Genomic DNA, 27,649 nt, shown 5'->3' with positions numbered 1-27,649 from the left:
TTGTCTCGGGGTCTTCGGGACGGGAGGCCGGGGTTGTCTCGGGGTCTCTGGGACGGGAGGCCGAGGGGGTCTCGGGGGTCTCTGGGACGGGAGGCCGGGGCTGTCGTGGGGTCTCCAGGACGGGAGATCGGGGTTGTCTAGGGGTCTCTGGGACGGGAGGCCAGAACTAAAGCACACCTGATTTAGTCCAGTATCTTCTCTCTCTACTCTACCTGAAACTGCACATACCCTCAATGCTTATTAATTCACAACTTGCCTGTGCTTATTTCCTCTTCTGTAAAATGAGACAACTCACAGGACTCTCAGAGCAGCAAATATGGTGATGTGCGAGCACTTAGAAACCAAGTAGTGCCACAACAGTGCTCGCTACAGCACTTTTTTTTTTTTTAGCATTTGACTATTGTTACTAATTTTGCCTAACTCTCTCCCCCCCCCCCTCAATACTAGAAGCGCTTTAAGGGGAGTCCTGAGTCCTGTCATCAGCTCCTGGTCCCTGGCAGAGGTGGCTGCTAAGTGAAACAACTAGACAGCAAACACTGGGGACCCAGCTATCTCCCACAAGGAGGAAGGGGTTCCAGCTGTGATCCCTACTTGCTTTTGTTAGATGTTTCTTTATTCCCAAATCTCCATAGCAAATTCCAATAAGAAATAATATGGTATGAAACTTGTAAGAAGGGACAGCCATAGATAAAGTTCATTATAAATTTTAATCGGTGATAAAAAATGTTAGACACAAATAATCTTACATTAGAAAAAAAAATAGAGTGATCAAATTCAATGTTGTATATATGTCTGTGGAACAAAGGGATTCCCCTCAGACTAGCTGTATTTTGTTTGCCTTCCAAAAACCACACTATAATGGCAAAACTATATAAATACAGGTACCAGTGGATCACGCCTGTACTCCTAGCTCCTCAGAAGGCTGAGATTTGGGGACTGCAGTTCAAAGCCAGCCTAGTAAGGAAAGACTGTGAGACTCTTACCTCCAGTGAGCCACTAAAAAGCTCAATTGGCTCAAGTGATAGAGCACAAACTTCAAGTTCTTAGGACCTGAGTTCAAGCCCAACACATACACACACACACACACAACACAGCTTCTTAAAATGCTTGTCACAGATGTGGTATTTACTAAACATTACACACTAGGCAGCAGTGGGTCACACCTGTAACTGAATACCCAGGAGGCTAAGAGTTGAACGATTAAAGGTCAGAACCAGCCCAGGCAGAAAAGTCCTTGAGATTACACCTCCAATTAGTAAAATGCCAGACTGGAGATATGGCTCAAGTTGTATATGCCAGTCATGACTGATGAAGCTGAGACTTCAATCCTTGGTACAGGCACAAAGAGAAAAAAAATTAAAAATCACTATGCTCACTCATCCATTGAATCCTTTTAACTCATTAATACACTCCCTCCTGTAGATTAAAATGTAAAACTCCATTAGTCCCATGAAATCGTAGTTTCTTCCAGTGTAGTCAGGGACAGCAGGCATTAAGGGCACGGCATAGGCACCAACCTAAGTCTCCCTAAGGCTCCGGCATCGTTAGTACAAGAAAGTGCTGTTCTGGAGGCAAAAGCAAGTCTGCAGCACTCAGACCTTTACGAAGTGCGAAGCACAAGATAATAAGTTTCTAATGTCCTTTTAGGACATTAATGTCCTAAATGTCAGTGCCACAGTAGTAAGGACATAGCAGCTATCCTCACGTCTTATTAAGGCTAAAAATTGGCGCTTGTATCCAGATACAATGAAATTTCAAAAAAATTGTAAAAACTGGGTTTTTAAGCAGAAAATTTCAGAATACATGCCTCCGGCAACTTTGAAAATTTCATTTTTACCCATCTTTCTTAATACTGGTTTATTTATGCCTTGGTTCCCCAAAGTAGTCATAGAAACAAATATGTGAATAAAGGAAAAAAAGCTTTCCCATTCAAAGGATGGAGATTCTTCCCTTTATAAATGCAGGCTTTCATCTGCCAAAACTTTGGGAACTGCACATACTTAAACTTGTCCATCGCCCACAGGAACCTGTATCTCTGAAGACACTGAGGCAAAAGGGACCGACAGCCCCTTCTCCATCTGACCAATTCACTGTTGCTGCTGGTATGTTAGGTAGGTTCCTGTTGTGAGCTGCTCTGGACACAATCCAGGCTTACATCTTTACTTCTCATTACTCTGCCAGAAAAAGTAGGCCCTAGGTAGGTGAGCCCCAGTAATGGTAAACCAGCCTACAATAATGAGGCTTTATTTATAATGCCCTTTTAAAAGTTGCCAGCTTCAATATTACAGCAGGCATAAGAAAATGAGGTGTCATGATGTCTTAAAATGTTCCAAGATAAAAACTATAAGACCTAAAAATACCTTCAGTGCTATAGATGTTTAACAAAGTTACAATTATTAAGACTATGAATAAAGATGTCTTAAAGACAGTATATTTTGAAACAATAGTTTACGTTCTTTGGGAAAATAGGCATGTTTCAACAATCTGTGAATAATTCACAGATTGCTTACAATCTCTAAGATTTTTTTTTAAAGTTGGAATCTTGCTCTGTAGCCTAGGCTGGCCTCAAACTGGCAAGCCCCCCTGGGATAACAGGCCGTGCACACCAGGCCTCTGCAGCAGCTGCTTCTTTATGCTGATGTAGAATTCTGTTTGTTCATTAGTTTTCTGTATATGCCATCTGGTTTTGAAAGCAGTTCTTCATGCTTCCCATGTTCAATGATTTTTCCTTGGTTGAGAACAGCAATGAGGTTAGCATTTTTAATGGTGGACAGACGGTGGGCAATGATTAGCACGGTTCTTCCCTCCATCAGTCGATCCAGAGCCTCCTGGACCAGGTGCTCATTCTCAGCATCTAGTGCACTGTCACGGACAGGTCACATATGATAGGAAGCAAAGCGGTCAGTGTCATGCATACCATTTGCTCACATGCCTCCTATCCCACACTGAGCAGTATCTCCTCTGATTGAAATTCCACTGCTGTATCTGAGGATGCTGTAAAAAGGTAGCGTGGAGCATGTTTGTCTATATATTTATGCTGAAATTGGGCCAGAAAGGCTCTCCACAGGAGTGCTGACTGCCGCCAATCTGGACCCATCACAGGTAGGCCTGACCCTCAGCTCAAACCCCTCATGACCTGACTGCTACTGCCCGCCTGTCATTAGTGACATGTAGGGGAACACATTTTCTATTGTACCGCCTTAAAGGGGAGATTTACAGTTCTGGTAAAGGGAAAACATGGTTAGAACAACTGTAAATATAAGACATCCTCTAACACAGTCACACATGTGGTAGAGATTCCCTTTACCACACACGTCAATGATTATGTACGTAACTGGGGTGCCTCTAACACACAGGAGACATCCTTACTGAGGGGCCTCTAATACACTAACATGGACGTGTCACTGAGACATCTCACTGGGGGGGCCTCTAATATGCTCACACGGACTTGTCACTGAGGGGCCTCTAACACGCTCACACAGACTGTGTCAGAGACATCTCACCTGGTTGCTTCATCCAGGAGTAGAATTTTTGGGTTCTGAAGAAGGGGAAAAAAGAAATGACCTCATTTGAAAGACATAAATTCTTGGCAATAAGCAGTGACATTCTGACACACGGTACCAGGTTGCTGAGCATGGCAAACACTGTGTTGCATGAAAGCAGCCAAGTCTGCAGCATCTGCATAAAACATCTGAAGCAGGCAAGTCAAGAGCAGAAGAGCCTGGGACCGACAGGGGAGGAACAGGAAAGGAAGGCCTTGCCCAGGGTGCTCCACGGCACATGGTTTGAGGGGCACACTAACATACCATATACGCAGTTCACTGAACAACATGCGAATGTGGAAAGTATAGCATGTGGATTATTATTCAGTTTTAACAAAGAAAAACACAAACTCAAGTGCCTGGGACAAACACATGATAGAAATGCTGGGGACAATTTCAAGTCATTAGCTCATTAGCAAAAAGAAGCTCAGGGACAGAGCCCAGGCCCTGAGTTCAAGCTCCAGGACCAGCACTAAAAAAGAAATGTTCAGAAGCTAGATTATGGAGACAGATGATAGTAAATTTACTAATAGTCACTGAAACACATTCTTTTTTTTTTTTTTTTTTTTTTTTTTTTGGGTCCAGTCGTGGGGCCTGAAGTCTGGGCCTGGGCGCTGTCCCTCAGCTCTTCAGCTCAAGGCTAGCGCTCTACCACTTGAGCCACAGCGCCACTTCCAGCTTTTTTCTTTTTGCTTATGTGATGCTGAGGAATCGAACTCAGGGCCTCTAGCATGCAAGGCATGCGCTCTACCACTGAGCCACCTTCCCAGCCCCTGAAACACATTCTTAAAATGGTTGAATTTTATGGCATGAAAATAATGCTTCAATAAAGCTGTCTTAAAAAATTCATATAATGAGGGGGAAGGTATCATGACCTTAAAAATAGAATGTATACAGCTGGGCACTGGTGGCTTACGCCTGTACTCCTAGCTACTCAGGAAGCTGAGATCTGAGGATAGAGGTTCAAAACTAGCCCAGGCAGGAAAGTCCGTGAGACACTTATCTCCAATTAACTACCAGAAAACTGGAAGTGGTGCTATGGCTTAAGTGGTGGAGCACTAGCCTTGAGCTGAAGAGCTGAAGGACAGTGTTCAGGCCCAGAGTTCAAGCCCCACGACTGACAAAAAAAAAAAAAAAAAAACCCAGACTGTCTGATTTTCAGTATGGAAAACTCTTCCCTCTCTTTTCAGAATTCTCGCTGACTGCTTCAAATTTGCACTACTAAATTAGACAAAAATGTACATACATGGTACTGTTTTGATAGTATGAGATAATAATAATCAGTCTGTTTCTTGATGAAAAGTCCATGTTAAAACTTTCCTCCCTCTGATCACAACCCTACAATATGGGGCTCCCAATACCCAAGATATACTCATTAAATGGGGAACTCCTACCTTATCTTTTTTTTTTTTTTTTTGTCGGTTGTGGGGCTTGAACTCTGGGCCTGGGCGCTGTCCCTCAGCTCTTCAGCTCAAGGCAAGCGCTCTACCACTTGAGCTACAGCGCCACTTCTGGTTTTCTGGTGATTTATTGGAGATAGGAGTCTCATGGTCTCTCCTGCCCGGGCTGGCTTTGAACTGCGATCCTCAGATCTCGGCCTCCTGAGTAGCTAGGATTACAGGCGTGAGCCACCAGCGCCCGGCAGTCCTACCTTATCTTTTACGATTGTCAACCATATGCCACCTTTCTCCTCCACCCATAAGAGCCTGTATGTTAAAGTTATAGGTTCCCAGCTGGATTGCTTCAGGTTTACCTTAAGCAGAGCACGGGCAATCGCAATCCTCTGTTTCTGTCCCCCTGACAAAAATAAAATTTAAAAAAAAAAACTTAACAAAAATACTCCAGGATAGACTCTACTAATACTCAGGAGAGGTTTTTCTGATAAGATACAATAATTTAAAGACAGCTTCTTTTAGCTAGTGATGGATTATGAATGGCAGAGGAGAAATATTACATTTTTAACCAATAATCTCAAAATTAATAATTATTATCATAGCTAACGTTTACTGAGATTTCTTATATGCCAAGCATTTTGTAAATGTGTTTGTGTGTGTGTTTGGGGGAAATTGAACCTAGGTCCTTGTACAAGCTGGGCAAGGACTACTACTGAGTGAGGTCAGTAAATGCACATGCTACGTTTTTCAGTCTTTCAAAAAAATGCCTTAAGGCAGACCCTATAACTCCCATTTTACAGATGGAACACTGAGGTCCAAGGGCAGCACGTCTAGATTACCTAGCTAGTGAGTAGCACAGCATGTCCCTGAAACAATGTGAAAAATTACACATCTGGCATAAGTTGTATGCTTCCTCTTTTTTTTTTTTTGGTTGGTCATGGGGCTTGAACTCTGGGTCTGGGTGCTGTTCCTCAGCTCCTCAGCTCAAGGCTAGCGCTCTACCACTTGAGTCACAGTGCCACTTCCAGTTTTCTGAGTGGTTTATCAGAGATAAGAGTCTCACTGGACTTTACTGCCCGGGCTGACTTTGAACCTGGATCCTCAGATCTCAGCCTCCTGAGTAACTAGGATTACAGGAGTGAGCCACTGGTGCTCGGCTGTGTGCCTCCTCTTAACAAAATGTCCAGATGAAGGTAACAAGGAACCTGAAGAGACTGCAAGGTTTTGGCACAGCACTCGAAGTGTGGGAGCCCAGGGCTCTAGGAAAGGCTAGGGTATGCACTTCCAATGCTTCCTGTGGCCACTTTGGTCCCCAATCCTTCCTCTCCCACGGTGCCTACTCTCCAGCCTTGGAGTACTCCAACACACACAGACACACACAGACAGACAGACAGACACACACACACACACGCACACACACACACACACGCACGCACGAAACTGGTGGCCACCCAAATCCCCTCCTCTTTTTACCTCAACTTCCACTCACAAGAGAATGAGTGGGGAGTGTGAAGACACAGACCTGTGGCCTGCAAGTCTACTCTTTATTTCCCCTCTCCCTCCAGAGACTCTAAGCCAGGTGCACTTGGAATTGTCCAAGGCTCACACCTCCTGACCTGGAAGTCCAATCTCACTTTTGGTGAGAAGAACATTTTTGTTTGCTTGTGGTATATTGCTACAGCACCTGGTGGGCAGCACACCCCCAGATGTTCAGTGAACTCTGCCCTCACACAGGCACTATCACGAGGGAGGTGTGAAGAAGCCTTTCTCCCAAACTTGCAGCATGGGGGTCAGAGTGCGAAGAGGCACCTGCCCATCTTGTCTGATCTGTCTCTCTATAATTCTCTAGAGTTTCTGGAGGTGAGAAAAATGCTTGCTGTTTCTGGAGACTGCTTAGAGGCAGTTTTAGGTAGAAAGTAAACAGGTGTTGTCCACATCACAGGAGATTTCAGAAAGTGATGAAGTTACTTTTTCACACTGGATGAAAACCGTATCCACAGGGAATGGTGGATTTTGGAAATGTATGGAGAGCTCCCTGGAATAAAGCCCTCCAGGGACAAGTGTTCACCTCACAAAAATAGGCAAAACAAAACAAAACGTACCCGAGAGGAGGATGCCCTTCTCCCCGACCACAGTGTGGAAGCCCTGGGGGAAGCTCCGGATGAAGGAGGCAGCGTTGGCCACTTCCGCCACCCTCTCCACCTGCTGGGCTGTGACAGAGGAAGGGCTAGCCGCACCATAGGCGATGTTCTCAGCAATGGAGCAGGAAAATAACACCGGTTCCTACAAGGTGGAGATAAAACAAGCTTGTCACAAATTCCAGGGCAGATTTCGAGCAATCATGGTAAATGCAGAACTTGGACTAAGAATGACTGCCACCCTCCCAAGGAAAGGGGCTCTTTGCTGGGCTGTGTCCTCCTTTATCTGCTTACCCAAGAGAGGTCTAAATATTCTTAATTTACTATGACCAGGGCTGATCTGGCCATCTCCATTCCTCACCATGCCTGGGAGAAGGAGACATCACAGAAGAACCCTGAAGGGATTGGCCCAGGTTAAGAGTGTCAAACAGCTCTCAGCTCTTTCCTTCTCAGCTCTTTCGCAGCTCTCTCTTTCTCTCTCTTTTTCCCACCTCTTTCCCAGTGCTCTCTCTCTCCCAGGTCTTTCCCAGCCACATGGAGGGCCAACATGGCCTGGTGCCAGCCAGAATGATGAATAAACCTACCCCTTACCTGAAAAAAAAAAAAAGTGTCAAACACCTGGGCCCTTCTTTAGGCTCCCAAACCCTGAGGGCTCAAGTCCAGCTACCTGCCTTCCACCAAGAATCTGCTTCCAGCTACTACTTTGAGACACACACAAGTCAGGTGGGTCTGTGAAATTCCGAAAGGAAGCAAACAGCGCCCACTTGCTGATGTTAGCCAGCTCCTTTCACTGCACTCACGTATAAGGGAATACCTATCAGAGAAAGGCCTGAAGCAGGTGGATACACTGTGTCTGCTGAGCCTACCATGTGATAACAAACCTGGCTGTGACCAAGCTTCCCTGTCCCACATGGGATTGGGAACAGCCTCATCAAAAGGATAGCTGGGAACCGGTGGCTCACTCTTATCCTAGCTACTCAGGAGGTTGAGATCTGAGAACCAGAGTTTGAAGCCAGCTTGGGCAGAACAAATCCTTAAGACCTTTAATCTCCAGTCTCCAAGCCAGAAATGGAGGTGTGACTCAAATGGTAAAGTGCAAGCCTTGAACATAAATGTTAAGGAAGATATCCCTGGCCCTGAGTTCAAGCCCCAGTATCAGCACATATACACATAAACACGGGGATGGGGGGGGGGAGAGAGAGGAGAGAGGGAGTTATTTTCCATTGCAGTAAGGTTCTGCTTTAGAATCTGCAACTTCCCTGCCAGGTGCCCTAGCTCCCAAGAGACATTTGCTTGCAATACCTTAGGCCACCATGCAGGATAATAGCTGTGGCTGGTGCTGGACATGGGATCAGAGAAGGGCCATGAAGATTGATTTTCTTTGCATCTATTAACTATCTGTGTTGCAAAGAAATACCAGTTCCACTCTGGAGAAAAAGCCAGTGGTTTAGCTGGTAATATGCTGAGCATCAGAAAACAGAAAAAACTTTTATGTGAGAAGAGTTTAACACATCTGATAAACTTCATCCTTCTCTATCGAAAAGTGTGGGGATCAAGAGAAAAAAATAGGGCTGGTAGCTTGACTGGAGTGGCAGAGCATCTGCCTAGCAAGTACATAGCTCTGAATTAAAATCAAACAAGCAAATGAAAGTAGGCTGAAGGGAGGGTGAGGTGAGAGGGAATCCTCTCTGGTTACCTGGCTTACTGTCCCAATCTTGGATCTCAGCCAGACTGGGTTTAGCTGGCGGATGTCATAGCCATCGAGACTGACTGACCCTGTGGAGGGAAGCAGAGGTCACTCACTGTCTGGGCCAGTGACTCAAGAAACTCAGAAAGGCTGAGGGAGACAATTCCACATGCTTGGTTTCAAAGATTGAAAATATTATCAGGGCTGGGGATATGGCTCAGTGGTAAAGTGCCTGCCTAGCATTAACTATTTCTACAATAGCTAAGTGGTTCCAGGATAAAAGCACAAGGTTTTTCCAGGCTCCCACAGCAAGCACGTGGACAGAGAGCAACACTCCAGTCCAGTCAGCTGTGCTATACAAGGAATGCTCCACAGCACACAGGCACCTTCTCTGGGCTGCTGGGCACCCTGCGCACTGGTGGGCAATGTGGGGCACTGCTGGGTGCCCTGGTCACAGGTGGGCAGTGCTGGGCACTCTGGGCACAGCCTTGCCACCTTCCTACCAGCAGGGAGTGCCTATGGAGGAGCTGTGAACATGGAGAAGTAGCCAAGTTCTATACTTGAAGTGGCAGGATTCAAGCCGTAAAAAGCTCCCTAAAATTTGAGGCAAGCTGTGTCCTTAAGAGTCAATCACACACCAAGTACCACCAGTGGCTCATGCCTGTGATCCTAGCTACTAAGAGGCTGAGATATGAGGATTCCAGTTCAAAGCCAGCCCAGGCAGGAGAGTCCATGAGACACTCTCCAATTAACCACCAAAAAGCCAGAAGTGGAGCTGTGGCTCAAGAAGTAGAGGGCTAACTTTGAACAAAAAGCTTAGGGACAGCTCCCAGGCCCTGAGTTCAAGACCACACACACAAACACACACACACATATACACACACACACAGAGACTTCAGGCCCTGAGTTCAAGACAACACACACACACACACACACACACACACACACACACACACACACTCACTCTCTTCAGGCCCTGAGTTCAAGACCACACACACACAGAGTCTTCAGGTCCTGAGTTCAAGACCACACACACACACACACACACACACACACACACACACACACACACAGTCTTCAAGACTCCCCCCCCCCCACACACACACATAGAGTCTTCCTGGGCAGTAGCCGTTGGCACTGGCAGGTCCCTGCAACGTGAGGCCACACACACACACACACACACACACACACACACACACACCAATGTGAGGCCACACACACACACACACACACACACCAATGTGAGGCCACACACACACCAATGTGAGGCCACACACACACACACACCAATGTGAGGCCACACACACACACACACACACACACACACATACACACACATACACACACACACACACACACACACACACACACAGTCTTCCTGGGCAGTAGCCGTTGGCACTGGCAACAGCTACTGGCCTCTCCAGACAGGCAGGTCAGTTCAGGAACACCCCTGCCCATGGGATGCTGAGCCCCTTACCAGAAACAGGGTCATACAACCGCAGTAAAAGTGAGACGACTGTGGATTTGCCAGAACCGCTGGAGCCGACCAGCGCCGTCACAGAGCCTGCTGGGATGGAGAGGCTGAAGTCTTGAAACACAGGCACCTCCGGGCGAGCTGGATAGGCGAAGTGTACGTTCTTAAACTCCAATGCTCCCTGGAAGCTCTTCTCACTTAGAGTGGCCCCCTCTGAGGTACAGGAAACAAACCACACAAGGCAGAAGTCACATAGTGCCCCCGCTTCCTGGGAGCAGGAGAACCAACCCTGACAGAGGGGGCGCTGTACGGCACTCCAGGAGCAGGCAAGGGCCAACCCTCCATCTGCCTTGTGCAGAGCACACTGTGTGCAGTCCTGTTTGATCTTCCAACCCTGACCTCAGCACTGGAACTTTTCTAAAGACACTGCAAGCCACAGGCCATGGGCTACTCCAGCGAGGAGTTAGGGTCTGCCACAGGGCAGCCTGGCGGCACCCCAGGAGCCTTTCCTGGTGCCATTTCTCTCAAGTAGCTGCTGATCAGGATGATCTTATCTACACCAAAAAAAACATTTTGGAAGCACAGTGATGGACAGGGGAGCACTGTATGACAGCCATGAGGCCAGAGGTCTGCTGTGCCCTGGTGCAAACTTGCTCTGGACCATGGAAGACATGCCTGTCTTCTTGCGGGGCTCCGTGCACTGGTTTCTGTCATGTGGGAGAACGTGGGCCTCTGAGGGCTGCCAAACTGAGGAGCGCTGAACTATGAGAGTGCTGCAGCCGCAACCCACCACCTGTCACCAGCCAGGAGGTGACAGGCCGCTCAGTGTCAGCATCTCCGCACTGCCCCGAGAGCCTTGTCTATAGTAGATTCTCTCCTTCCACACTGAGAGCCTTGTCTATAGTACATTCTTGCCTTCCACACCATCCCTTACAGACGTAAATCACTAAGGAGGATCTGTCTGGATGGGCCTCCCATTTGTGCTCTGTCCCATTCTTGCTTCTGTCCTGCCCTGGCTGGTAACCACTGGCTAAAGGGGCCTTAACAGCAAATATGTGGTCAGCACCATGCTTCCACAACGTGGGCCTACAGTAAGTAGCATCCCAGTAGCTATCACAGCTTACCTCTCTTTCACAGGCAACCTGCCTTTTCCTCTACAACGTGCATGAACCACATTTGTATAGCTGGTCCCTTCAGAGGCAGGACAGGTGCTGGTCTGACTCTCGAGAGCTAGCATCATTCAATCCCAGGAAAGAACATTCCTATCTGAGACTCACCATTGAAAGGGAGCTGTGGCTGTCTCTCTAGCAGTTCCCAGAGCCTCCCGCCGGCGCCCAGACCTTTCATCAGCTCAGAGTAAAAAGAGCTCAGACCTGAGGATGAGAAGACTTGGCATCTATCAATAAAACCAGGAAAGACCACTGATTGCCCTCCCCCCACCAGGAGTGGAGACAGCTATGTGTTTTCAATGAGAAAATCTATTCCTTTCTGGAAGGAGTTGAGGCAGATGCCCAGGAATTGATACTTGCTTTTCCTTCTGTCTTATACTCTCACATTTCCCTCTTACGCCCAGTTTTCCTTTAGCTTCTCCTCCCAGTGGTATAGATTTCTAATTTATGAAAGATATAGTTAGCTGAGCAGCAGTGAATGAGTTGGATACCACAGACGAAGTCCACCATGAAAAACACAGTGTTGTGAGATGTAAGCTTATATAACAGGGATACAAAATTTCAATGCTATTTTGTTTTATTGTGGTGGTACCAGGGGTTGAACTCAAGCCTTGGGGGTTGCTTTAGCTTTTCTGCTCAAGGTTGGTGCTCTATCATTTGAGTCATAGCTTTACTTCTGACTTTTGGCTGGTTGGTTGGAAATAGAGTTTCAGAGACTTTTCTCCTCAAGCTGTCTTTGAACACAAGTCTCATATATCAGCCTCATAAGTTGCTAGGATTACAGGCATGAGGCACCAGCACCTGGTGCTTATTTAAAAGGCAAATCTATAAAGGTAACCATCTCCACACTCAATGTGGCCAACTTTCATTCAGGCTGAAGGTGAACAGGAATTTCATGAATGTTAAATGTGATATGATGTCAGTCTGGTTCTTTCCTTGCTGAGGCAGCAGCTCAGATGTGCTCAAGATTCAACTCTGCCTGTCATCCTCCTTCCCGCCATGCCTGTGAGTGAGGAGCCTTTGTGAAGAGCACCAAATTAACCTCATTAAGGAGACTGATGACATTAGGTGAGCAGACAGCTCTCTGTAGAGTTACTGGGAGGGCAAACCTGTACTGCAGTCTGTAGTTGTGCAGGGGTTAGGGCCAATAGCAAAGAGTCCTAGACTGAGGACATCCTCAGAGAGAACTTCAAATTCAAGAAATGAACAAATACAAAGTCGGCTCTTAAAAAAAGAGAGAGGTTATGCCAATCTCATTTAGTTACTGTTGAATCATGATTTAATAAATGACTCAATACTGTAAGTGCAATGATCTGTATGAAGTATGAGAACTTACATTGAAACATCTACCCTCAGGTGGGAGGGTGGATGGGAAGGGCGAAGGAGTGGGAATATGAAGTACTTCATATGCATATGTGAAAAAGAAAAGGAGATCTGTTGAAACTGCTTTAAGAAGGGAGAAATTAGGGAGAGAGGAGGAGTGACATTTTGACATTTGCCAATGTCAAAATGTCACAAATGAAATCCTTGGACAACCAATATAGGCTAACAAAAAACCTTTAAAAAGCTATCCAACTGGGCTGGGAAGGTAGCTCACTGGTAGAGTGCTTGCCTTGCATGTATGAGGCCCTGGGTTTGATTCCTCAGCACCATGTAAGCAGAAAAGGCTGGAAGTGGTGCTGTGGCTGAAGTGGTAGAGCGCTAGCCTTGAGCTGAAGAGCTGAGGGACAGTGTCCAGGCCCTGAGTGCAGGCATGACCCTGCCTCCACACCTCCCCCCCCCACCAAAAAAAAAAAAAAAGTTAGGGCTGGGAAGGTGGCTCAGGGGTAAAGCGCTTGCCTTGCATGCATGAGGCCCTGGGTTCGATTCCTCAGCACATAAGCAAAAAGAAAAAAGCTGGAAGTGGCGTTGTGGCTCAAGTGGTAGAGTGCTAGCCTTGAGCTGAAGAGCTGAGGGACAGCGCCCAGGCCCAGAGTTCAGGCCCCACGACCAGACCCCCCTCCCCCCCAAAAAAAGCTATCCAACTATCCTTTTTATGACACATGGACAATAATGCAAGGTATACAAGTATAAATTCCTCACCTATGTGACTGATATAAGCCAAAAATTATGCAAAATATAAAAAAGACTTACACTGTCCTCATGCCTGGATGAGTGGTGTCCTTCCTGAGGGAAGATGCTGCAGTGTAAGTTCTCATACTCACATGGACCTTTATATTTATAGTCTAAGGCATTAGTTTAGTTGAATTTAAAATGCACCAAGTAAAAAACAGACCCATAGGGTTGGAGATGTAGCTCAACAGTCAAACACAAGCCTTGGCTTCTACCCCTAGGCACATGTGCGCATGAGCACACCCATAAACACACCCCACCAGTGCCACCTCCAACAACAAAAAAGATCCACACAAAAGTAGGGTGCCAGTGGCTCACATCTGTAATCCTAGCTCTTCAAAAGGCTGATATCTGAGGACTGTGGTTGGAAGTCAGCCTAGGCAGGAAAATCTGTGAGACTTTTATCTCCAATGAACTACCTAAAAGGCTGGAAGTGGAGCTGTGGCTCCAGTGGTGGAGTGCTAGCCTTGGGCAAAAAGGCTCAGGGACAGTGCCCAGTCCTGAGTTCAAGCCTCAGGACCCTCACACACACACAAAGGCTTTAAAGAAAAGCAAGCAATTATGTTCCATAGACTTCACAATTTATAAATATTTGTATTGCTCATTTGAGTATGACTTCATATGAAAGAAATTTTATTCTCCAGTGACTTGCTAATAATGAAACCATCACCACCACAGGACTGAATCTGTGACCACCTTGCTTAACCCTTCCCCCTACTCCCTTCTCCTCCCCTTGTACCCCCTCCTCCTCAATCTGCACATCAGGTGAAAGAAATGTAGTTTCTAAGTAACACTGAGTTGCAAGAGGGCTGGGCGCTGTCCATGAGCTTTTCTGCTCAAAGGTAGCACTCTACCTCTTGAACCACAACTCCACTTCTAACTTTTTCCATGCTTAATTGGAGATAAGAGTTTCATGGACTTTCCTGCCCAGGCTGGCTTTAAACTATGATCTTCAGATCTCAACCTCCCAAATAGCTAGGATTACAGGCATGAGTCACTGGTGCCTGGAATCTTTTTTTTTTTTTTAAGCCCAGCACAACTATGTAAGAAACATTTGTTCAGTTGAAAACCTGATTTTTAATATGCATCCCAACCCAACTTAAATTATATACCTCCAATGCTTAATCCAACCCAGAAAGCATACATTAGGAAGGAAGAGAGTTCACCCACTGTCATGTGGGCGGTGTCCATCAGCAGACCTCCCTTGTACAGGACCGCCAGCACAATCAGGTTCCCGGAGAGGCCGGCCTGTTGGGTGAAGGAAACACGGGAGTCAGGTGCAACTAGAGACTTGTCAGGTGCAAATGCATGAGTGAGGCCTCTGGCTTCCTTTGCTCGATATTAAAGTTCATCTGCATGTTAAAAAAGTTTTGAAATATTTGTAACAGCGAAGGAAGTAATCTCATATCATGGAAATCTAGGTACTCAGGCACTCAGAGCCTATTTTACCCAATCCATTCAGCCTGCAAAGGAAAAAAATTAAAGTTCTTCTCTACTGAGAGGAAATGGACAAGAGCCTGCTATGTTCACTTGTAGTGGAGTGTTCTCTATGCTGAGGCCGGCAGCCTGCCTCAGCGCCCTGCTTGTCTCTGGCCAGTGCCTTCCCCAGGCTGCTGTCAGTAATGGCAATGACTTAGTCACCTCTGACGCTCTTTCCAGTTCGGACACGCTGCGAACTTGTCTGTAGGGCCATTTTCTATTCAGGGTCCTAGTTGAATACCTTGTGACCAATTTCTGAGATTTCTTTTGTTTGTTAAAATGCCAGTCCTGGAGCTTGAACTCAGGGCCCAGATGCTTTCCCTGAGCTTTTTTGTTCAAGGATAAAGCTCTACTACTTGGCCACAGTTCCATTTCTGGCTTTTTGAGGGTACACTGGGGATACAAGTCTTAGGTACTTTCTTGCCCAGGCTGTCTTTGAACCATGATACCCAGATCTCAGCCTCTTGAGTAGCTAGGCAACAGTATGAGGCAACAGTGCCTAGCTGGTATTTCCTTCTGGAAAAGTACCAAAATTGCCAGCTCTTCTACAGGTTTTGTCAAGTTGGCTTGTATCAGGAGGCCTATCCAACACCTGATGCTGCCTCAGCCTCTGAGGTCCATGTAGGGCTGAGAACCTGCATGGCTGTCCTGCAGCAGGAGAGCCAAGAGCCACCAGGCTGTCCTGCAGCAGAGCCAAGAGCCGCGTGGCTGTCCTGCAGGAGAGCAGAGAGCCATGTGACTGTCCTGCAGCAGAGCTGAGAGCCGTATGACTGTCCTGCAGCAGAAGCTCACACAGCTTCCCAGCCCCTCCCTAAAGACCAGTGCCTGCACTTAGCACATACTGCTTTCCCCCTAATCACACATACTTTTCCATTTCTCCTCACAACCATACTACTTACACCATCAAGAATTATCCACTTACTGCTCCAAAGAAGCCGGCGCGAGCAAAGGCCTCCTTCCTTGCTAGCTGTAGCACATGGTCTACTCCACCAGCATACTTGTCTACTTCTGTCGTCTCCTTCCCAAATGCCCGGACAGTTCTTACATTTCCAATGCGTTCCTCAGCTAGCTTGAGGAGGGCAAACACACAGAAGAAGGGCATCACACTTCAATCCATAAGCAAAATTAAAATCTGACTACCATTTAATGCACATCTATGGAAAACTCATAAAACAACTAAATCAGAAGATGGCTACAAAGCAGAATACACCAAAAATTCTATTAACACATACACAAAAAAATATATATGTAAGTATGCACACGTAGAAGAGATAATGACAGCTTGTAGGCAGAGACGATAATGGGGACAAACATAATAGATTATAGATATAGACAGAATAGATATAAGCAGTTATAGGAGACAGATGACAGAAAGGTGGGCAGATATAAATGATACAGGTGATAGGTGAGTCGGTATAGAGGGATAGATTTAAATAATTGATGACAATAGATATAGATGGTAGATACGGATGGTAGATGATGATGACAACAGGTGGGTAGATATAATAAGTGGCAGATAAGATAGGCAAGTAGGTAGACAGACAGAAGGGCAGACAGATAGATGTGTAGACATGAACAGGGCAGCAGAGGTAGAAATGTTTATACAAGGGCTAGGGGCATGGCTCAAGTGGCAGAACACCTGTCTAGCAAGTACAAGGCCTTAAGTTCAAACCCCAGTACTACTAAAAATAAAACAAAGACAAAACAAAACAAGAGAAATGTTTATGCAGAGAAAAACAGATCATGATTTTGTCTTTTTTTTTTAAATAATATTTTCGGGCTGGGAAGGTGGCTCAGTGGTAGAGTGCTTGCCTTGCATGCATGAAGCCCTGGGTTCGATTCCTCAGCACCACATAAGCAAAAAGCAAAAAAAAATAAATAAATAAATAAAAAATAAATAAATAATATTTTCACTTTTTGTGTGTGTGTTTGAAATGAGGTCTAACTCCCTGTGCTGTCCAGATTGGTCTAGAACTCTGTGCTCAGTGGGTCCTCCTGCCTCAGCCTCCTGAGTAGCTGTGATTACAGATGTGCTCAACTTACTTGCACATTTTTTAGTGATGCACAAATATAGTTTTTGCAACATAAAAATGATACCTTCAGTTTTTATTCCATTTATTTTTTGCTGGTTGTTGGGCTTGAACTCAGGGCCTGGGCAATGTCCCTGATCTCTTTTGCTCAGGGCTAGTGCTCTACCACTTAAGAGCCATAGTGCCACTTCAACCTTTAGTTTGTAACATAGAATTGAATGGTACCACAAAGCTACCTTTATATATGTATCAATGAAGGAGATGGTTGTCTGGAAACCATTTCCAAGCCACTTTCGCTTGTCCTACCAGGGGCGGCAGGAAGTTGGTGCAGCTCTGGGGAGAGGGGACTCACTCTAGTGAGAACTGGTCTCAGAGGTGAAGTACGTCCTGTCTGGACCATGGACTCTAACATGAAGAAAGGAAGGCACTGTTGTGGTTTGTTTTCTGGCTCTGGGGTTTGAAAGGAAGGCAACATTTCAGCAGCCACACATCCCATTTCTGCCCTGTGGCTTTGCCCCTGCCCAGGAGGAACATGTTCAGAAAAGCCATTACCTGTGTCGCTTGAGCCAACGAGTCCTGTGTGGCTTTGGACAGCTTCCGTAGATATCGTCCATAAATCACGGCCAGGATGGACATCGGAGGCACCACACTCAGAACAAAGGTGGCCAAACTAGGTGAGACAAAAAACTGCCCAAAAAAACCAGTCAAGAGTGTCATGTGGAGACGCACACCATTCTTTTTTTTTTTTGTCTGTCATGGGGCCTGAACTTTGGGCCTGGGCGCTGTCCCTCAGCCCTTCAGCTCAAGGCTAGCACTCTACCACTTGAGCCACAGTACCACTTCTGGCTTTTTCTGCTTTTGTGGTGCTGAGGAATCGAACCTAGGGCCTCATGCATGTGAGGCAAGCACTTGACCACTGAGCCACCTTCCCAGCCCGAGGCACACCATTCCCACCACCCCTGGGCATTGGCAAAGGCGAGCTGGGAGGCAACTCCGAGCTGCATACCTCCTGTTTGGGCACAACTTTTCAGATCAGCTGTGATCTTCTTAAAGCCTCAAGAATATGTAGCATACTATAGAGAAACAGCACAGCAGTGAGCTGCTGAAGACAAGATGGAAATGACTCACCCTCAGATCAACCTTACATTGACAGACCACATTGTTCAACAGCATAGGGTGAAGGACAAGCAGCTCAGACCATACCAGGGATTCTAAACTCAAGACTGGAACACTCATGCTCCTATGACCAGAGCAACATGTCCCACACCAAAAGGACTGACTCCAAGGAGCCACCAAGGCCACCTCAGAGGGCAGCCCAGAGACACTCTGGAAGGATGGGGGTGGGGGGTGGGGGGGCTTTTTCCATGGTCCAGCAGCCTGGAGCTTGTGGGTCTGTGTCCTGTTCAGAACTTCTAACAACTGCCATGATTTCACACAAGAACCAGCTTCAAGAAGTATCAGAGAGGAATTCTGTCAACTTGGCAATTGTTTTAAGTGGTACTAGGGATTCTTCAGCATGTTAAAATAACCAGTAGTACAAAAGCACTACAGCCTGCAGTGAAAACTGATGAATGGATAAACCAAATATTTATCTCTCCTTCCTTCCTTCCTTCCTTCCTTCCTTCCTTCCTTCCTTCCTTCCTTCCTTCCTTCCTTCCTTCCTTCCTTCCCTCCCTCCCTCTTTTATTTTTCCTTCCAATTCCTGGCTTTGAACTCAGGGACCTGCTCTGCCAGAGTTTTCTCTCAAGGCCAGCATTTTACCACTTGAAACACAACCCCACTTTTGGCTTTAGGCTAGTTAACTGGAGATAAGTGTCTCATGGACTTTTCTTCCAGGGGTTGGCTTTGAATCAGATCTTAGGCTCCTGAGTAGCTACAATTCCAGGCATAAGCCATCAGTTCCCAGCTTCTTTTTGACTTTTTCTTTCTTGGTGTTGGAGATTGAACCCAGAACTTTATGCATGCTAGGCAAGTGCTCTACCACTGAACTACAAATAATCTGAGTGCCAGCACAAAGCAAGTACTGTCCAGGCACTTGAGAAACAACTGTTGGTCCATGATTCATGAGTCAGGTAATACACAAGGAAAAGAGAGAACAACTTCAGGTTGACCTAGTCTCATAGGCCTCTCCACCAAGGGGAAAGAGCAAATGAAAAGAGGCCTGGAGGCAGGAAAGTGCTGGGCCCTTCCCAAGAGCAGCAGCTGTGACTGGGGATGAGCCACAGTGAGGACGTTCTCTAGGGCACCGTGATGACCCCCTGGGAGAGGTCATGTGATGTGTACTGTACATTAGGGCAGGCAGTCCCAAGAACCACCTCTGGTCACGGTGAGCTTCCTCCAGCGGCCCTGGCCCTCTACTCTGCCTCTAGGCTAGAAAAAGAACCTGATTACTAATGCCCCATCCTAGACTGGAATGCAGCATCTGCAACAACAAAAACAGGTCTTCATGAGTAAGAAGGGAAGGAGGAACACAGTGCCCATGAACTGCCAGTGTAGTTCATGGGGTATGGTTCTTGTGATGTCAGGCCCAGGCTACAGGGAAACAAAGCTACCTTCAGTTCCTCCTAGATCGAGGTGCCTACCTCAGTGATGCCAGTGGCCATGGAGGCTGCGAGTACAGACAGCTCTTAAAGAAATAGCTAAGAAGGCCGGGCGCTGGTGGCTCACGCCTGTAATCCTAGCTACTCAGGAGGCTGAGATCTGAGGATCGCGGTTCAAAGCCAGCCCGGGCAGGAAAGACCGTGAGACTCCTATCTCCAATAAACCACCAGAAAGCCGGAAGTGGCGCTGTAGCTCAAGTGGTAGAGCGCTCGCCTTGAGCTGAAGAGCTGAGGGACAGCACCCAGGCCCAGAGTTCAAGCCCCACGACCGACCAAAAAAAAAAAAAAAAAAAAGAAATAGCTAAGGGTGAATAAAGTGAAGGTGGGCCACGGACTGTAGGGTATCCCCACAAAGAGAAACAACAGAACATTCTCTTCACTACCCATACTACTACAAAGCAAGATGCCCGCCAGCCTCCTGTAAGCCAAGAAAAGCTCAGAACGGCCTTGGATTTCTGCTCTTTGAGCTCCCTGCCTTTGGTACCTGGCCCTGGTAACCCCAGCTGGCCATAATGGGGCCCTGCAAACCGGACATATTAGTACACACTGAATTATCACTCACTGCTATGAGAAGTTCCTCTAGGGTAGGCTTTTCCTGACATCTAGACCTGTTCATGTTGGGAAAAAAGAGTTGAGTTCAGAGAAAGTCTTCCAGAGGTTTCTTTCCTTCCTAGCTAGGAAAATGAGATTTCAAAGTTGCCTTCCATCCCTAGCAGAGAGACTCACCAGGCCCTTCTGCCCCAGGCTTTTGCCGCACAAGACCCCAGCTTTCTTACTCATGAAAAGGTTACAGGAGATGCAGCCCACCAGTGCAAAACTACACTGAAATGTGTGTGTGTGTGGGGGGGGTCTGATAGAGAAGCTGAATTTTTACTTACTTTTGATTACTTTAAATTAAAAAACCAATACTTCACTCATTTACTGGCCAACTTAACTCTGCCTGAAAACTCAGGTATAGCAAGAATTTCTAATGAAATTGTGCATCCAGCCTGAGATGTCTACAAGTGTAAAATATACACCTGGCTTTGAAATCACAATATGAAGAGGGCACTGGAAAATGTTGCTCTAGTAATTTTTTTTTTAAATTGGAGTCTCACTATGTGGCCTGCACTGGTCTTCAGGCCACTGTTTTCCTCCCTCAGCCTCTGTAGTGTGACACCAAATCTGGTTCATTATTCATTTTAATCAATTGCATGCTGAAATATTTTGCATACCCTGGGTCAAATAAAATATCCAAATTAACCCTGTCTGCTTCCTTTTACTTTTTGAATATGAACAGTGAAGACTAGATTGCATTCCCAGCTTTTACTTTTTGAATATGAACAGTGAAGGTTAGATTGCATGCCCAGCTTTTATTTTTTGAATATGAACAGTGAAGACTAGATTGCATTCCCAGCTCGTGCTGTTGCCACAGAGAAGACAGAGCCACTTGGTGGAGGGAGGAAGACTATGGTGGCTCAGAGACACCCCACCCCACCCGCCTTGCAGTAGCATAGCCTGCACAAGGAGGAGATGGGATCTCTGTTCCTCTGTCCCACTGCGAGACACCCACAGGGCTCCTCTATCTGACTTGAAGCTTCTTCTGTTTTGTTTTCTTTCCTCTCCCTCCTTCTCTCTTTGATGGTACTGAGGTCTGAACTCAGAGGGCCTTTGCTCCCAGGCAGGTTCTCTACCACTTGGGCCATGCCCCAAGTCTTTTTAGCTGTAGGTTGTTCCTTAGAGGTCTCATGTTTTTGAAGACAGCCTCGGAACATGACCCTCCTATCTACATCTCCTAGGGTAGTTAGGGTTACAGACATGAACAACCACACCTGGCGGGCCTGTTCTGCCTCTGGAGTGGCGGGGGCTGCAGCTGGAGCTCTCCAGGCCTGAATCAAGATGCTCTTGATGCCTAACCTCCCTGGGCCCACAATCCTCAGAAAGCCTGGGACCAAGCAAAGGCCATAATGGAAAGAAACAGGCCGGGAGGCCAGACAGGAAAGGCAAGCCTTATGCCCAGCCTCCAGAACTTACAGAAAGACAGAAATAGCTTGCCATGAGTCTTTCCACACTTCCAAGTCCTGGCTCAGGATTCCCAACTAGAATGCACGGAGGAAGGAGGTGGACGTACCATCATGCCGATGCCAACCGAGGCCTGGGCCCCAGCCCTGAGCCCATCTGAGAGGTTTTCTGTCACGGAGCGCCCCAGCAGCGCAGTGTCTGAGGAGAGGCGGTTAATCAGTTCTCCTGTGCGCGTCTTGTCAAAGAAAGCAACCTCCTGCCTCAGAATGGAGGAGAAGAGCGACGTGCGTAGCCTGTTCACGATGCGCTGACCTGTGGAACACACAAGAGGGCTCCTGGTTCACTTCTGGGTGGACCCAGCGGGGCGGCTGCCCACCCACCAGCCACCTGGCCTGGGTGGAAGCCCCCGAGCGGCATGCCTGCTGCCGGGGTCTCAGTGGTAGGACGGTGGCAGGCCCTGCATGCCAGCAGCCTTACCTCAGTCAGAACCGAGATACAGTTAACCAAGTTACAGACCATGGATGCCAAGGAGAAGAGATGTGGTAAAATGAACACATCAGGACTCAGAGACCTTTACAGAGTATGAGTTACCAAGAACTTTTACAACGTTACTTTCCAAGAGTTGCTTTATTCAATCCTGGCAGCCCTGTTCTGCACTGGCCCAGCCAGGTGGGCTCGGGCTGAGCGCCCTGGCCTCACTCCGCACCGAGAGGGCCACCTGCTGCTCACAGGCCTCTCCAGAGGGACAGACATTGCAGCCCGCCCTTGCTGCACGGTATAGGCAGATAAACACATCCTTGTCGAAGCCCAGGACTCTAACCCATGGCTAGTGCCTGTGAAACCTCTTGTAAGGCAGATGTGGGGTCTTCTCCATGAGTTAAACCTATCTACACAAAAGAATTGAGAAGTCTGACCCAGGAAGGTAATCCATACCATCTGGCCAAACACTGGATGCCAGAAGAGAGGGAGATACCAGATCCTGAAGTAGTGAGGTGTGAGGTCCCTCAGTCCCCCGGGGGTCTTTGCATGTCTGAGGTAAGAGGTCCCCAGACCCCTGGGGGCCTCTGCATGTCTAAGGTGGCTTATCCCCCAAGAGACTGACCTGAAGACTGCATGAGGTAGACACGGACGGCATTGGCAGCAGCGCCACACAGAAACACGCCGGCAAGGCCCAGGCAGAGGCTGGTCAGGCTGCGGCCGTGGTCTACAGCGGGGTCGGTGTAGATGACATCGATGATCTTCCCGAGGAAGAAGGGGGCAGACATGGTGACCACACTGGACACAGCCAGAAACCCAACAGCAGCTGCAAGGGAGAGTACATGCTCACACTCGCAGCAGAGGGGAGGTAGGAGGGGTATGTACTCACACTTGCAGCAGAGGGGAGGTGGCAGGGGTGTGTACTCACACTTGCAGCAGAGGGAATATGGGAGAGGTGTGTGTGCTCACACTTGCAGCAGAGGGGAGGTAGGAAAAAGGTGTGTGTGCTTATACTCGCAACAGAGGGGAGGTAGGAGAGAGGGGTGTGTGCTCACACTTGCAGCAGAGGGGAGGTGGCAGGGAGGGGTGTGTGCTCACTCACACTGGCAGCAGAGGGGAGGTGGAGAGAGGGGTGTGTGCTCACTCATACTCGCAGCAGAGGGGAGGTGCCTCAGTGGCCAAGGCTTTCTTCCTCCTGCCCTAGACCCTGCTAAGTGAAAGACCAGAGGGCTCCAGGCTGAGAAAAGGCAGGAAGGGGAGAGGAATCCATGAGACTCATCTCCAATTGACTGAAAAATAGGAGGTAGAAGTGTAGCTCAGCTGGCCTTGAGTGAAAAAGCTCAGAGACAGCATTCAGGCCTGCGTTCACCCTGAGATAGCCCCTCACATTTATTTAGTGCCCATCCTGTTTCTTAGGTGTTCTGAAGTGCATTTTACCCTTAGTCAATTTCAACCAGCCACAACTGACAGCTCAGCAAGAGTGTGTTATGGTTTTCTGACACAGGATCTGTAGCCCATGGATACACGCATGGATATACTGGACTCCCTAGGGTAGCTCCCACTCCAGAGCCTTCCCCTCCCCATCCCTCAGGCCCTGGCTGAGCCTGGGGCCCCAGCAATCCAAGCACCTCCCCATTCATTCCTTGCTCTGTTTACATGATCTTTGTGAAAGCCACAAAGTCTGAAAAATAGTGTAAAAAGGCAGTAGCTTGCAAGAATAGCCAGCTCTCAGACCACACAACCCTTGTTCGTAACTCAAGGGAGAAGCAGCCTCTTGGGACCTCCTCGCTGGTCACCTCTTCTTGTGCAGGGACAGTGTCCAGAGGCCCACTGCTCACGGGGAGGGCTACACCCAGGCCTCCTATCTGCCATGCACAGGGCAAGCCTCACCAAAGACCTCCTGTCAGGCAAGTGCACACCCTGCTCCTCCCAAGGTTCCTAGTGGCCAAAGCGATAAGAGGAAGAGTTATCCATGCAAAAGGGCTCCAGGTGTCTCTGCAGGCCAAGGATAAGTAGATAGTTGCAATCCAAGGAGCAGGGTCGGAGCAGCAGCAGGCCCTCCTGAGAGACATGCAAACCATGCCCACCTTGTTCGGCTGACATTTCAAACAACCGACTCTGGTCTTCAAGTTTCTGACACAAATTACTTTACATAAAAGTTTCCTTATCATACTGTTTGGGCTGCAGACCCAGCAAACTGCTGAAGTTGGATGGAAAGGTCATTACTCAAATACACACCCACACTTTGGGAAAAGGACTTGTGGGTTCTCTAAAAATTAACAAACTATTGCTGAAATTTCTGGTCTTCTTCGTTTTTGGGAGTCTACTTAAAGACACAAAGAAAAACAAAATGCTACCACACAACGGCTGTGCAGCATTTCAGAGGCTGCCCAGTACCAAGTACTTCCCAGTGATTACAAAATTGAAGCCTTGGGAGCTTAAGCGGTAGAGTGTTCCCAAGGCCCTGGGTTCAATCCCCAGTACCACAAAAGGTAAAATAAAAGTATGAAAATCTATATACTGTAGAATGTACAAATATGCCTCACTGGAGGGCACGATTAGAGGTAGGAGCACCTGCCAAGCAAGCACAATTCTGGCTGAGTTCAAACTCCAGTACCACCAAAAAAGAATTTGCCTCACTTAAAATTTTTTAGAAACAACGACACCCATTTCCTCTAAATCCCTCATTCAGAGTGACTTTAAGGTTAGGCATAAATATGACTTCTGAGGAAAACTTAACTTTAGAAAGAATTTCTCAGCTAGGCACCGGTGGCTCACACCTGTAGTCCTAACTACTCAGGAGGCTGAGATCTGAGGATCATGGCTTCATGCCAGCCTGGGCAGGAAAAACTTTATGAGACTCTTATCTCCAATAATCCACCAGAAAACCAGAAGTGGTGCTGTGGCTCTACACAAGCCTTGAGCGAAAAAGCCCAGGGTCAGTGCCCAGGCCCTGAGTTCAAGCCCCATGACCAATTAAAACAAAAGAATTTCTCATCAGATGTCTTCAAAATAGAACATGTATTGGTTACCTGTTTAAAAATAAAAATCCTAGCACCTGGGAGGTAAGATGGTCTCAATCAAGTGTAAGGCCGGCCAGCTTATGCTACATTTTGGGGGAAATTCATGTACCAGCTTTAGGACTATTTTTCAGATAACTTGAGGGGTTGGTTGAAGGGCTAACTTTGAACTCAAGGCCTGGGTGCTGTCCCTGAGCTCTTTTGCTCAAGGTGAGTTTTCTACCATGTTGAACCACAGCTCCACTTCCAGGTTTTGAGTGGTTAATTGGACTTTTCTGCCCAGGCTGGCCTTGAACTGAGATCCTCAGATCTCAGCCTCCTGAGTAGCTAGGATTACAGGTGTGAGCCACTGGTGCCTGGCTTATTTTTCAGATTTTATGCTCAATATTTCACCAGTACAGACACTGAAAGCAGAGGTCTTAAGACATTCTGTCTGGCAGGACATGTAGGGACAGGTAACAGGTCACAGGGACAAAGGTCATGGATAAGCAAGACCTGAAAACCACGACATCTTAGTTTCAAAAACAGAAAAATGGCTTTCCCCACAGACTTCTCCCATTCTGGGTATCTAGTATTTAGATTGTATCTGAGCCTGGCAGAATGCCATCTACTCCTCTCTCTCAGGACTCCAGACTTTGCGACACACAAACAGACAGACAGACAGACACAGACACACACACACACACACACACACACACACACGAACGAAGGAGTCAGGACCAGGAATGAGATGCAGCTTGCCTCAACATCCCAGTGCCATGAAGACCACCATCTCAGAGTCTTTAAAGACAGCAGAGGAAAGGTTCCCCTTTTCCATCAAAATCTGCAACCACAATCCAATGGTTAAGGTTACTGACTCCCTTTACACCTCAATGAACACCAGGGTGAAGCTATCCTGCCACAGCAGTGGGCCGTGGGCCCTGGGGTCCTCCTCTGCAGAGGAGCTTGTCCCCAGGTCCTACCTCTTCCTGGGAGGACGATTTGTATGAGGAGTGGGCTCTCTCACGTCGGAGTGGGACAGGACAACCTCCACAGGCCCTCTTTCAAAGTTCTCACTGGGATTTTGGGTTTTCTCCCCAGTCATGACTTCCTTGGTGTTCCTTCCCACGGTGGCCTCCCACTAGGGGGGAGGGTTCTGCTTGACTGCATAACCACATAGCAGAGTGCAGCCTATCTTCATGAAGATTCATAAGACTTTCAAAACTCTAGCTCTGGGTACTAGTCCTTACATTTAAGCATCAATCCAATTAGGGTTAAAATGAGCTGTACAACATATTTTATTTGGATGCTGTTTCTAGAACCAATCACCTGATTTTTTTATTACATAAATTACTGCATCATGATAAATTGGGTTACAATTTAATTTCTCCCTGCAGGGGCAGGCCCACGGTTGACTGGTCACTATTTAACAAGGTGACAGACAGCCTGTGAGGCTGTGGGTTCAGATCACTATGTGAAATACTGTCGACTGCCAAATAAGCTTTCCTAACTCTAATTTTTAATTTTTGGTACCCATTCTAGGGCTTGAATTCGGGGCCTAAGCACTGTCTCTGAGCTTTTTTGCTCAGGGCTAACACTCTATACCACTTGAGCCACTGCTCCACTTTCCACTTTGGTTGGTTAATTGGAGAGAAGAATCTCCAGGACTTTCCTGCCCAGGCTGGTTTTGAACCTCCATCCTCAAATTTTAGCTGAGTAGCTAGGATTACAGACGTGAGCCAACGGGGCGTCGGCTGTGTGTTTGTTTTTGTTTTTGTTTTTGTAGTAGTAGTATAAACCAGTAAAATGAAGAAGGTAGCATGAAGTGGTAGAAAACGACCTCGCGGGCAGGTTTGCCCGTGAAGTTGGGGCCAGGAGTCAGACCCCAGGTCCAGACCCCAGACCCAGACCCAGACCCCAGGCCCAGACCCCAGACCCCAGGTTTCAGACCCCAGAGCCCAGGCCCAGACCCCAGGCTCCAGACCCCAGACCCCAGGCCCCAGCGCGGGCCCCTCCTCGGCGGTGCCGGCGCTCCTGCCCCGACAGCAGCCGTGCCCCGCGCGCCCTCGCTCGCGGCTCCTACCTGACAGCCTTCCGCGCTCGGGACGCACCAGCCCCAGAAGCCTCCGGGTTTCCGAGCGCCGCCGCGAGGCGTCCGAGACGTCCCCGGCCTCGGCGGCCGGGCCGGTCTGCAGCCGGGCGCGCGGAGGGCACGGGGCGGGACGTGGGACGAGCGCCGCATTCCGGGGGACGCCGGAGGCCCCGGCCCACCGTCCCGGCGCCCGCGCCAGGCCCGCGCCGCCCGGCTGCCCCGGCCGAGGCGGTGGGGCGGCCGGGGTCCAGACGCGGGCGGCCGGGGTCCAGGCGCGGGTCCACGCTCGGGCGGCCGGGGTCCAGGCGCGGGCGGCCGGGGTCCACGCTCGGGCGGCCGGGATCCAGGCACGGGTCCAGACGCGGGCGGCCGGTCCCGGGCCCAAGAGCAGCAGCGGCGGTGCCCAGGCTGCGGGGCCGCGCATGGCGCCGCGACCTAACCCGAGCGCCTCTCCC

The 27,649-nt window shown here is 48.1% G+C and overlaps 1 protein-coding gene and 1 long non-coding RNA gene across 3 annotated transcripts in view; one reads left to right on the top strand and one right to left on the bottom strand.

Annotated features, from left to right (window-relative positions):
- The window catches only part of LOC138810847 (uncharacterized), a 2,793-nt gene extending 362 nt beyond the window's left edge, over positions 1-2,431 (top strand). Inside the window, exon 2 of the long non-coding RNA XR_011367247.1 lies at positions 2,024-2,431. This is a non-coding gene — a long non-coding RNA (uncharacterized lncRNA). The remainder of the gene's footprint in view (positions 1-2,023) is intronic.
- On the bottom strand, positions 689-27,649 carry Abcb10 (ATP binding cassette subfamily B member 10). Of its 2 annotated transcripts, none has more exons than XM_069998177.1 (13): positions 27,186-27,649; positions 22,729-22,929; positions 21,736-21,938; positions 17,578-17,712; positions 15,918-16,064; positions 14,629-14,764; positions 11,513-11,608; positions 10,239-10,448; positions 8,771-8,850; positions 7,039-7,219; positions 5,296-5,339; positions 3,504-3,538; positions 689-2,862 (listed from the first exon to the last, which is right to left on the bottom strand). In XM_069998177.1, exons 1-13 carry the CDS (start codon positions 27,616-27,618, stop codon positions 2,631-2,633), a joined length of 2,133 nt encoding a protein of 710 aa, XP_069854278.1. In that variant the 5' UTR covers positions 27,619-27,649; the 3' UTR covers positions 689-2,630. The 2 variants fall into 2 exon arrangements, with proteins under 2 accessions (XP_069854278.1, XP_069854279.1); XM_069998178.1 differs by lacking the exon at positions 27,186-27,649 and adding an exon at positions 23,248-23,304.

This window comes from Dipodomys merriami, unplaced genomic scaffold (genome assembly GCF_024711535.1).
Source record: "Dipodomys merriami isolate MVZ:Mamm:240054 unplaced genomic scaffold, mDipMer1.0.p SCAF_51, whole genome shotgun sequence".
In the NCBI taxonomy this organism is placed as follows: Eukaryota; Metazoa; Chordata; class Mammalia; order Rodentia; family Heteromyidae; genus Dipodomys; species Dipodomys merriami.
The sequence above is the reverse complement of the archived record's forward strand: the minus strand, read 5'-3'. Positions and strand labels throughout refer to the sequence as shown.